The following is a 12,986-nucleotide window of genomic DNA, read 5'->3' on the forward strand; positions in this document are numbered from 1 at the left end:
TGTGTGCCAAATTATACTGAAATCAGACCAAAACTGTAGGAGGAGTAGCATTTTGAAAGAATTTCACAGAAATTTCTATTTTTAGTAACCACGGCAACACCATTCATCGAAATCAAAAACCGATACACAGAATAAGGTATCTTAGTGTATTCTACTTGTGTGCCAAGTTATACTGAAATCAGACCAAAACTGTAGGAGGTGTAGCATTTTGAAAGAATTTCACAGAAATTTCTATTTTTAGTAACCACGGCAACACCGTTCATCGAAATCAAAAACCGATACACAGAATTATGTATCTTAGTGTATTCTACTTGTGTGCCAAGTTATACTGAAATCAGACCAAAACTGTAGGAGGAGTAGCATTTTGAAAGAATTTCACAGAAATTTCTATTTTTAGTAACCACGGCAACACCGTTCATCGAAATCAAAAACCGATACACAGAATTATGTATCTTAGTGTAGTCTACTTGTGTGCCAAGTTATACTGAAATCAGACTAAAACTGTAGGAGGAGTAGCATTTTGAAAGAATTTCACAGAAATTTTTATTTTTAGTAACCACGGCAACACCATTCATCGAAATCAAAAACCGATACACAGAATTATGTATCTTAGTGTATTCTACTTGTGTGGAGAGTTATACTGAAATCAGACCAAAACTGTAGGAGGAGTAGCATTTTGAAAGAATTTCACAGAAATTTTTATTTTTAGTAACCACGGCAACACCGTTCATCGAAATCAAAAACCGATACACAGAATTATGTATCTTAGTGTAGTCTACTTGTGTGCCAAGTTATATTGAAATTAGACCAAAACTGTAGGAGGAGTAGCATTTTGAAAAATTGTTTACAGACAGACGGACAGACAGACGGACAGACGGACGGACGCCGGACGCATTACTATCGCATAAGCTCTTCTGGTCTCTGACCAGTAGAGCTAAAAATCATCTTCTAAAGAATAGGAAAGCCATGATTAGTGATATTTATATGGAAGCATCCTCAGGTAGTATACATTCAAATTCTTTCAAATCATAACCCCCAAAGGTAGGTTGGGGTCTCAATGGTGGATCAAAGTTTTACATAGGTAAATAAAGGGGAAAATCCCAATAACAGAAAAAGCTATGTTTAGTCATATTGACATGTAAGCATCCTCATTGCATGTATTGAAGATTTAAATTTGTTCAAATCATGAGTACCCTTTGGAGTAGGAAGGTAAACAATGGTTAGTCAAATTCAAATTATTACAATTAAGTAATATATACAAACAAAATGTGAAAAAATCTTTAAAAATCTTTTTCTCAAGAAGTTATATGCAGTATTGATAATATTACTGACCTGTATGTTGTATAGGTGTTTGTCCTGTAGGCTATACTATATTTATATAGGATTTAAGGATATTTGTGAAGGATATTTGATATTACTGACCTGTATATATGTTGTATAATTATATGTGTCTCCTGTAAGCTATGGTTCTATTTTATATAGGATTTAAGGATATTTGTGAAGGACATTTGATATTACTGACCTGTATGTTGTATCCATGTATCTCCTGTATGCTATGTTTGTATTTAGTATAGGATTTAAGGATATTTGTGAAAGATATTTGTATTTTGTGTCGGATTTAAGGATATTTGATATTACTGACCTGTAGGTTGTATACTTGTATGTCCTGTAGGCTTTGTTTGTATTTTGTATAGGCTTTAAGGATATTTGTGAAGGATATTTGATATCATGTATGTTGTACCCCCCTTTTCACTGTTGGTCCTGTGTGTTTTTTTAGAATATTTATTACAGTGTACAATACAGGTACAAAGTGATAGCAATGTCAACATATCAACCTGATATAACAACACTTTTATTAACAGATGTACTTTTTATTCCCCCGTAAACGAAGTTGCAAGGATACACAGTTTTTGTCGAGTCCGTCTGTCTGTCTGTCTCTGTCTGTATTCCTTGTGACAAGACCTTTCTTTGGGTACCACCAAATTTGACCGTTTGACTTTGACCTTGGAGTTTGATCTTAAAGACTTGTTTTTAAAAAAATACCACACTTTAATTTTAGCCATAACTTTTGAACAGTTTGAGATAGGGCTTTCATACTTCACATGTCTATTTATTGTGACAAGACTTATCAGTGGGTTTAAATAGTTATGACCTTTTGACCTTGACATAAGAGTTTGACCCACTTTTTAAAAACTTAAATCTTGGCAATAACTTTTGAACAGTTAGAACTAGGAATTTCATATTTCACAGGTGTATTCCTTGTTACAAGACCTTCCTTTGGATAACAACACTTTTGATCTTTTGGCCTTGACCTTTGGAGTTTGATATACATTAGAGAAAATATAACCCTCACCATAAGCTGTCATACGGGGGCATCAGTGTTTCACAAACACACCCTGTATGACTTCAAAATGTACAGCAATTTTAATGTCAACCTGTCAACCAGATGAAATAATTAACAAATATTATTAATTTTAATTATTAATTAACAAATATACTTTTGTGACTTCGAAATACACATTAATAATTATGTCGACATATGAACCAGATAAAAAAAGCGCATTTAAATATTAACAAATTTTCTGTCTTCGAAATTCACAGTATAAGTGATGTCAACTTGTAGATTAATAATAAAATTAATGAATATACAAAATAAATATCTTGTTTTGTACAGTTATCCTTAAAGCACCTTTTAACACTACCCTATACAAAACAAACTATAATAAACCATTATAGGTTACTATAATATCAAAGTTTTTACTGTAATAAATCAAGATATAATGTCAAACTATATGAAACCAAAGGGTTAATTTTTCTACGAACATCAGGTTGTTTTATCAACAGTTAAATACAGTTCACATTATAATTTATCAATGAAAAGTAATATTTTACAACAATGAAAGAATATCAATGTTACTTTGTCGAAAGAATATCAAAGTGTGAAAAGGCCGAACATTGATCGATTTTTAAAAATATACGAACAATAGAGATCCGTGAGCACTGTTTAAACACGGACCCTCGGAAATTCCAGAGGTGGGATCAGGTGTCAGGGATGAGTGAGCACCATTCAATTCACTGAATCGTGACTGAAGATCTGGAAAAGAGCATTTGCTATAGATTCAGGGAGCTATAGGAATTGATCTTCATGTCAGGGGTTTAAATCTCACTGCAGGATGTGAGGACCAGAGGCTTTACAATGGAATTTACGACTTAGACTAAAAAAAAATGTTGATTGTAAAATTTTGAAAAATTAAGTATAATCTGTTTAAAAATTGCTGGCGTAAAAATATCCTTTTACATTCTTTTTTCAAAAGATTAAAACCATTCTCAATTTAGTATCATATATAGTCATATAAAATTAAGCACAGAATTAACTTTTGGTTTTAGTAGTAAGTAAACCAGAACCCATGCCTTCGGTTGAAACAGCATACATGTAAAACAAAAGTTCCATTACACAAAAAATGCTGGAAAGAAAGAGATCCTTTACTGCTTTTAAAAGGTCGCAGTGCTGAGTACCGATCTTGATTTTTTAACCCTCCATCAGCAAGTGGTGGCGTCTCAACGAGTGAAAGAATCTCGAAAAGACTTTTAAAAAGTATAAAAGACGTTAATGGTAACTTTACAAGAGTTAATTTTAACGTGATTTGAACCTTCATCGGAAAGTGTATGTCTTCCAGATGATTCAATATGCAGAAGCATGCTCTAATTTTGAAAAATTTTTGCATGTTCTGAAGCTACTGACATATAATTTGATGAAACAAGAATATCAACTTACTAACTTAGTCCTCTTTATTCTTGGTAGCACATAAGGCCGTCACCAGAGACTTCCATGCTGGTCTATCTTGTGTCCATCTCTGGACCTGTTCCCATGATCATTTGTTCACTTTTGACTTCTCCAGATCTCTTTGGGTCCTCATCTCTTTCTAGTACCAGTTGGTGTCCATCTCTTGGGGATGCAGGTTTTTTGCATTCTACATATATGTCTTATCCACGGTCATTTTCTTTTCTTTATAACTTGAGATAGAGGAGTGGTGTTGGTCTTTTTGTACAGCTCTTCATTTGAGGTGGTATTAAGCCAGAAGCTGTGTAATATTCCACGATGGCAACATGTCTGGAAAGCATCTAGCTTGTTTGAAATGGCTTTTGTAACTTTCCATGCTTCAGCACCATACAGGAGGACCCCAAGAACGCTACTCTTGAAAATCCTTTTTGGTATTTTCTATTATGATGATCTTTGCTGACCTCCAGGTGTTTTGAAGTGGAACATACGTTCCTGTTGCTTTAGATACCCGTGCTAGTACGTCTGCATCAGAATTTCCATCTGTGGCTATCTTGCTTCCTATATGACAAATTATGTGACCTCTCCTGTTTTTTCCCATTATTTGGGGAGATGGGCTCGTCTGATTTAGGATTGACCTTCATGATTTTAGTCTTGGTATTGTTTATTTTAGGGCCAATCTTTCTTGCAGTTTTTGCTATTTGGTTGGGGGTTTTTTCTTGCATATCACAATGTCCATGTAATAGCAGTGCTGTATCGTCTAGATCGCCAAGCTTCTCGGACATAACCCAAGTAATTCCTGTCTGCTTAATATTGGTGGTTTCTCGCATGATCCGTACTATTATATTGATATTCCACAGCCTTATTTAAAGACAAATCAAATGGTCGGTGAATGACCTTGTCAGAAGATAGTCTATCATTAAATCAAATACTGGTAATGAATACCTTTTTTTATACTAATTGTTTGGCCATTATTTTCACATAGATTTTCCTATTTATCTGATCCTGACAAGAGGCACATAGTGGGTGTGAACTGTCAACAGAAGATGCATACTCCTTCATGGCACCTGATCCCACCTCTCTTTCTGAGATTTGTGTTTGGTCAGCTCCTAATTTGTAATGCTTAAATACATTTTTGAGCTTGATTACTTTTTCATCTTCACATTTTATGCAGTGAGATAATACTTTGTTTTCTGTTGAAACCTAAACATTTACCTATAAGACAATTTATGCTTGTATTCTACAGTGAAATTGCTTTTTCTTGGGGAATTTTCATTGTTTTCAAGGTACGTAGAATGCAAAATTACAAATGCAATGTAACTCAACACTTCTCTTAAATCTAAATCAATTGGAAATCCCTACAAACAATATTTCTTTCTCAAACTTCCAAAAATTTGACCATGAAATGTGTGATTTTACAGTATCCCTGCTTGAACAATCATTATTCTATGGTGATAGAAATGACTGTAATCTTGTAAGACTTCCATTTGTAACTGCAGTTCAGTTATGTATATTACCTGAGTGGACTTTATCATCATAACAAGTTTTTTTGTTCTTTTTTATTTTTATTACTTCTTTTAATAAATATTTATCAAATCATTTACTTCAATTCGAGATACAACAATTAATTAAAGAAATTCAATTTTAGATACTACAAATTACTTAGATATTATTTCCTTTCCTTTTGTTTTACATGAAATATGTTTAAATTAATTCCTTATTTAAAAATTAATTGTAAAATAATTTCTAAAAACAACTTTCATGAAAAAAAATCTACAATTTTTACTACAACATTAAAGTGTTCAATAGAGATTCTGAGAGTTTACAACATCATTAATATAAATACATGTATAGCAATATCATATAACGTATATGTATATCCACTTTAAATTGCATTCATCTTCTGTACACTAGTCTTTGTTCTGTAAAGCCATGAAAAATTCTGCACATGTAACATTAACAATACATACATACATACATCCACTAACATGTTTAACAAGAACTGTGTTGTACAAGTCGTTAATAATCATACGATTAGTAACACCAGTGCAGAACAGCTGGATTCACTGACTCCAAAGTCAAACTTTCACTGTATAACATGCTTTCCACAGATAACCACAGATCCTGATGAGAGACGTCCCATATCAAAACCGCTGCTGATTGGGGTAGCTCCCGTACTGATTGGGGGCCATTTGTTGCTGAATCTGAGCCATCAGAGCAGCATTTTGTTGCTGTTGTGCCCCTGGTTGCTGACCAGGGTTGCTCATGGATTGTCTTTTCATGGCCATCAGTCTCTGTTGCTGCTGCTGCTGCTGTTGCCGGATTTGCTGGAGTTGCTGGGGGTTGGAGGGTATGTTCTGCATGTAGTTACTCTGGGGAATACCTGAGGGGCCCATCTGGGTGTAGTTAGAGTTTCCAGACCCCATTGTAGTTTGGCCACCTTGCATCTGACTTGGGACCATCATTCGACTGAAAAGATCAATATATATACCATGTTCAGTTCAAACAAAAATATAGTGAATTTAGGAATATAGTTAAGTTTTTTAAAAGAAAAAAAATTATCTTTGTAAGTTATGATTACAGTGAACTTTGATATAATAACAAAGAGATTTAAAAATGTAAAAAACTGAATTTGTGTCATGTAGAGGTTGGAATTGTTGTGTTGTATATACTTAGATGGCAGATTGAAATGTTGTCTTTTATTTACTTGTTTGGATATCTGCATTTTGTCAAAACGTTCTTTGATGGTTGACTGAAGTGTTGTTGTGCTTGCTGCTGTTGTTATACTTACTTAGATGGTTGGCTGAAGTGTCTTTGTGTTGTATATAATTACTTGGAAGGCTGACTGAAGTGCCGTTGTGATATATATACTCTTGAATGGCTGACTGAAGTGTTGTGTTGTATACTTACTTGGATGGCTGACGGAATTGTTGTTGTGTTATATATACTTACTTAGATGGCTGACTGAAGTGCTGTTGTGATGTATATATATACTTGGATGGCTGACTGAAGTGCTGTTGTGATATATATACTTACTTGGATGGCTGACTGATGTGTTGTATTGTCTATACTTACTTGGATGGCTGACTGAAGTGCTGTTGTGATATATATATATACTTGGATGGCTGACTGAAGTGCTGTTGTGATATATATATATACTTGGATGGCTGACTGAAGTGCTGTTGTGATATATATACTTACTTGGATGGCTGACTGAAGTGTTGTTGTGATATATATACTTACTTGGATGGTTGACTGAAGTGCTGTTGTGATATATATACTTACTTGGATGGCTGACTGAAGTGCTGTTGTGATATATATACTTACTTGGATGGCTGACTGAAGTGCTGTTGTGATATATATATATACCTGGATGGCTGACTGAAGTGCTGTTGTGATATATATACTTACTTGGATGGCTGACTGATGTGTTGTATTGTCTATACTTACTTGTATGGTTGACTGAAGTGTTGTTGTGATATATATACTTACTTGGATGGCTGACTGATGTGTTGTATTGTCTATACTTACTTGTATGGTTGACTGAAATGTTGTATTGTCTATACTTACTTGGATGGCTGACTGATGTGTTGTATTGTCTATACTTACTTGTATGGTTGACTGAAGTGTTGTATTGTCTATACTTACTTGGATGGTTGACTGAAGTGTTGTATTGTCTATACTTACTTGGATGGTTGACTGAAGTGTTGTATTGTCTATACTTACTTGGATGGCTGACTGAGGTGTTGTATTGTCCATACTTACTTGGATGGTTGACTGATGTGTTGTATTGTCTATACTTACTTGTATGGCTGACTGATGTGTTGTATTGTCTATACTTACTTGGATGGTTGACTGAAGTGTTGTATTGTCTATACTTACTTGGATGGCTGACTGAAGTGCTGTTGTGATATATATACTTACTTGGATGGCTGACTGATGTGTTGTTGTGATATATATACTTACTTGGATGGCTGACTGAAGTGCTGTTGTGATATATATACTTACTTGGATGGCTGACTGATGTGTTGTATTGTCTATACTTACTTGTATGGTTGACTGAAGTGTTGTTGTGATATATATACTTACTTGGATGGCTGACTGATGTGTTGTATTGTCTATACTTACTTGTATGGTTGACTGAAGTGTTGTATTGTCTATACTTACTTGGATGGCTGACTGAAGTGCTATATGTGATATATATACTTACTTGGATGGCTGACTGAAGTGTTGTATTGTCTATACTTACTTGGATGGTTGACTGAAGTGTTGTATTGTCTATACTTACTTGGATGGCTGACTGAAGTGCTGTTGTGATATATATACTTACTTGGATGGCTGACTGAAGTGTTGTATTGTCTATACTTACTTGGATGGTTGACTGAAGTGTTGTATTGTCTATACTTACTTGGATGGCTGACTGAAGTGTTGTTGTGATATATATACTTACTTGGATGGTTGACTGAAGTGTTGTTGTGATATATATACTTACTTGGATGGCTGACTGATGTGTTGTATTGTCTATACTTACTTGGATGGTTGACTGAAGTGTTGTATTGTCTATACTTACTTGGATGGTTGACTGAAGTGTTGTATTGTCTATACTTACTTGGATGGTTGACTGAAGTGTTGTATTGTCTATACTTACTTGGATGAAGCACTTTCTCAGATTTGTAATTTGGCAGTCGGCCTGGTAGAGGCAGGGCATGGTTGACTGATGTGTTGTATTGTCTATACTTACTTGGATGGTTGACTGAAGTGTTGTATTGTCTATACTTACTTGGATGGCTGACTGAAGTGTTGTATTGTCTATACTTACTTGTATGGTTGACTGAAGTGCTGTTGTGATATATATACTTACTTGGATGGCTGACTGATGTGTTGTATTGTCTATACTTACTTGGATGGTTGACTGATGTGTTGTATTGTCTATACTTACTTGGATGGTTGACTGAAGTGTTGTATTGTCTATACTTACTTGGATGGTTGACTGAAGTGTTGTATTGTCTATACTTACTTGGATGGTTGACTGAAGTGTTGTATTGTCTATACTTACTTGTATGGTTGACTGAAGTGTTGTTGTGATATATATACTTACTTGGATGGTTGACTGATGTGTTGTATTGTCTATACTTACTTGGATGGTTGACTGATGTGTTGTATTGTCTATACTTACTTGTATGGTTGACTGAAGTGCTGTTGTGATATATATACTTACTTGGATGGCTGACTGATGTGTTGTATTGTCTATACTTACTTGGATGGTTGACTGAAGTGTTGTATTGTCTATACTTACTTGGATGGTTGACTGAAGTGTTGTATTGTCTATACTTACTTGTATGGTTGACTGAAGTGTTGTTGTGATATATATACTTACTTGGATGGTTGACTGAAGTGTTGTATTGTCTATACTTACTTGGATGGTTGACTGATGTGTTGTATTGTCTATACTTACTTGTATGGTTGACTGAAGTGTTGTTGTGATATATATACTTACTTGGATGGTTAACTGAAGTGTTGTTGTATTGTATATACTTACTTGGATGGTTGACTGAAGTGTTGTTGTATTGTCTATACTTAAGTGTTATTTTGTTATATATACTTACTTGGATGGCTGACTGACGTGTTGTTGTGATATATATACTTACTTGGATAGCTGACTGAAGTATTGTTGTGTATATATATATATACTTGGATGGCTGACTGACGTGTTGTGTTGTCTATACTTACTTAGATGGCTGACTGATGTGTTTTGTTATATATACTTACTTGTATGGCTGACTGAAGTATTGTTGTGTTATATATACTTACTTGGATGGCTGACTGAAGTGTTGTTGTGTTATATATACTTACTTGGATGGTTGACTGAAGTGTTGTTGTGTTATATATACTTACTTGGATGGCTGACTGAAGTATTGTTGTGTTATATATACTTACTTGGATGGTTGACTGAAGTGTTGTTGTGTTATATATACATACTTGTATGGTTGACTGAAGTGTTGTTGTGTTATATATACTTACTTGGATGGCTGACTGATGTATTGTTGTGTTATATATACTTACTTGGATGGTTGACTGAAGTGTTGTTGTGTTATATATACTTACTTGGATGGCTGACTGAAGTGTTGTATTGTCTATACTTACTTGGATGGCTGACTGAAGTGCTGTTGTGATATATATACTTACTTGGATGGTTGACTGAAGTGTAAAAATGAATATACTTACTTGGATGGTTGACTGAAGTGTTGTATTGTCTATACTTACTTTGATGGCTGACTGAAGTGCTGTTGTGATATATATACTTACTTGGATGGTTGACTGAAGTGTTGTTGTGTTATATATACTTACTTGGATGGCTGACTGAAGTATTGTTGTGTTATATATACTTACTTGGATGGCTGACTGATGTGTTGTATTGTCTATACTTACTTGGATGGCTGACTGAAGTGTTGCTGTGTTGGCTGCTGTTGTTGAGGAATGAATCCCCCCTGTGGCATCATGCCTGACCCCTGGGCTCCGTTGTAGGACTGGTTATAACTCCCCTGGGTTATCATGCCAGGGTCCATAGAGGTGGACTGTTGGGGAATGTTGTATGAAGGGCCATAATTCTGAGAAATCCCAACTGTAACAGAAACAATACCAAGCCTTAGAATACATTTCTAGACATATCTAGTCTCACTTTCAAAAAGAATTAAAAATCAAATTATAATTGATTATTTCCGTGGAAAGTTAGAAATATGATTTTTTTCAAATTTCAAGTTACCACGGCAATAACACTCACTAAAAGATTTACTTTAAAACAATTCTTGATGTAGTAAGTCTATGTATATTTCCATTTTTAATTTTTTTTTCTCTGATATAACTCTTTGAAAGTTAGTAGAGTTGATTTCCTGAAAATTCTACCGGAATGTAAATTCAGCAAATCAATAGGTCAGGAGCCAAGGAGGCCTAATATGCATATAAATCTTGTGTGCATCTGTCTTTGTGACTGACTATAAGGAGGCCTAATATGCATGCAAATCTCGTGCAGCTGTCTTCGTGTTTGATGTCAGTGGGTGAGGACTATTGAAATTGGCATGGGAGTCCTTCACCTGTCATACAAGTTATCCCACGTTTCCCACTATCATTGATGCCCTGGCATACTATACTAACTAGATAGTGGTTCCTTAAGTATACCAAATATTACTAATATGACATCCCAGTTTAGAGACTATTATGATAAGCAACAAGGAAGACATCTAATTGAGATTGATTAATTAACACTGAGTCAGCAATATTTAAGCCATATTTTGGCATTGTTACAACATTAAAAGTTGACCAGAGGTTTTCTGCATTGTGAAACTTTTTTGATCATTTTTTTTTTCTTTCATTTTCAATAACATTAAATTATCTATTACCGGTAAGTAATTTTTTAATCATGTCTAGATTTTAAAAATCAGAGGGGTGAGTTTGTCTTGTTCTGTTTATTTACCTAGTAGTTCCCTTAATTTTTGTAATTAATAAGCAATCAGAATTTTAAATATTAATGAATCTTCATTATCACTTAATATTTTCTAAGAGTTAGAAATTTAAAATTAAAAAATGTTAACACAATTTTCATGGGGGATATGCATCTCTATTGGCTGTGACGTTATTTTCAGAATGCACAAATAGTTCTAAGGAATGTTTAAGCATCAATAATTATGTTTAATTTTAATTATGAAGAATGTGTTCATTAATGCTAGCTCTGCTCTTTTTTAAATTAATTTTAATATCTACACAGATATTCAGCTGAGAAATAAAAAGTGTTTATGAAAAGTCTATTTATAATCCCTATGTAAACTATACAAATGAAAATGGTTCATAAGATGACCTATTCCCTGGATTTTATGCCACGTTCCTTAGGGGTCAGTGTGCGGAGTACAGTGGTGATTGTAACATCACAATCAACACCACAAACTAGATCTGTCTAAATGGGATAAATACCCACTGCTGGGTTTTTCAGAACAGATACCAAGTCACTACAAGTATTTTATGGTTCTAGACATGTTCACAGTTTGTTAAACATGACTGTGAAAATTTAATTGCTCACTGTATTAATAAATAACAAACAAAGCCACATGCAAATTAAATTTAAAATACTAATCATCAAATTGCTTTTTATTGGATTGAAAGAACAAACTGCAATTATCTGTCATCTTTGTGAGTCATGAATTTTAAAAATAAAATGTTGGTCAACCGGGTGCACATCCTTATATGGTGGAAAATGACAGTTCAAATTTATGTCAAAATTACTCAAATTCCACCATAGGCCAAAGGAATGCCTTAGATTAAGAATAATACCAAAATTCACATATTAAACTATTCTGGACCCACCCCCTTTTATATATTTAAAGACCAACCCTTTTTTTTCTTTTCAAAAAAAAAAAATTCCCCCATCATCGTTCAATCAAGTACAGTTGGGCCTAAATAATTTGTACACTTTGTGTCTCCAAGCAAATTGTAATATAAAGAATCTTTATTACAAAACTTTTTAATAACTTTTACAATTCTATAATATAATGTTCCCTAAAAAAATTTCTCCAGGAAATACAATGTATGTCGTAAGGATATACAATAAATGTTAATTATGTTTTCCACAAACTTCCTACACAAAAGTAAAATGACATCCAGATAATGGAGCCCAGATTACCATGGCCTGGCTGGACAAACACATTAAATAAATAGACTACTGCTAACCTTGTGACTGATTCATTGAATGCATGCCACCAGAAAACATGCCCTGTCCCCCGTCTGATGAGATCCCGCGGTTATGGTTCTGGAAGGACTGCCTGATTTGTTGACGGACCATTCTATGGCTATGCTGCTTCTGTAACAGTTGTAGGGCCTGCATGGACTGCTGGTTGGAGTTGGTCCACTGGTGCATGTTGCCAGGGTGCCGTGTCCTGATCATCTGCTGAAGGGCCATCTTAGAGGGGGTCATACTCTGCATCCCATAGGGAGGGGCCTCAAATCGAGGGCCTGGGGGAAAAGATTACAGGAGTATTACAATAGCATAACATCTTAGAGGGGGTCATACTCTGCATCTCCTAGGGTGGGGCCTCAAATCGAGGGCCTAAGGAAAGAATTACATGAGAATTACAAGGCGTCATTTCAAAATGATATAACATCTTAGAGGGGGTCATACTCTGCATCCCATAGGGAGGGGCCTCAAATTTCAAAATGATAT

The 12,986-nt window shown here is 34.7% G+C and overlaps 1 protein-coding gene across 7 annotated transcripts in view; it reads right to left on the bottom strand.

Moving 5' to 3' along the window:
* Nucleotides 1–5,500: 5,500 nt before the first annotated feature.
* Nucleotides 5,501–12,986, bottom strand: part of LOC134271148 (mediator of RNA polymerase II transcription subunit 12-like protein) — a 39,199-nt gene continuing 31,713 nt past the window's right edge. For 5 of the 7 annotated variants that reach the window (XM_062753401.1, XM_062753398.1, XM_062753399.1 and 2 more), the window contains 3 exons: nucleotides 12,497–12,778; nucleotides 10,208–10,400; nucleotides 5,502–6,247 (listed from right to left, as the gene is read on the bottom strand). In XM_062753401.1, the coding sequence (XP_062609385.1) occupies nucleotides 5,923–6,247; nucleotides 10,208–10,400; nucleotides 12,497–12,778 (800 nt within the window). In that variant the 3' untranslated portion in view covers nucleotides 5,502–5,922. Of the gene's footprint in view, nucleotides 6,248–10,207; nucleotides 10,401–12,496; nucleotides 12,779–12,816; nucleotides 12,873–12,986 lie in introns of those variants that run through there. The other 2 variants (XM_062753397.1, XM_062753402.1) reach the window with 2 other exon arrangements.

The sequence above is a fragment of the Saccostrea cucullata genome, unplaced genomic scaffold (genome assembly GCF_032062105.1).
Source record: "Saccostrea cucullata isolate Sc308-1 unplaced genomic scaffold, CSIRO_AGI_Scuc_v1 ctg185, whole genome shotgun sequence".
NCBI lineage: Eukaryota > Metazoa > Mollusca > Bivalvia > Ostreida > Ostreidae > Saccostrea > Saccostrea cuccullata.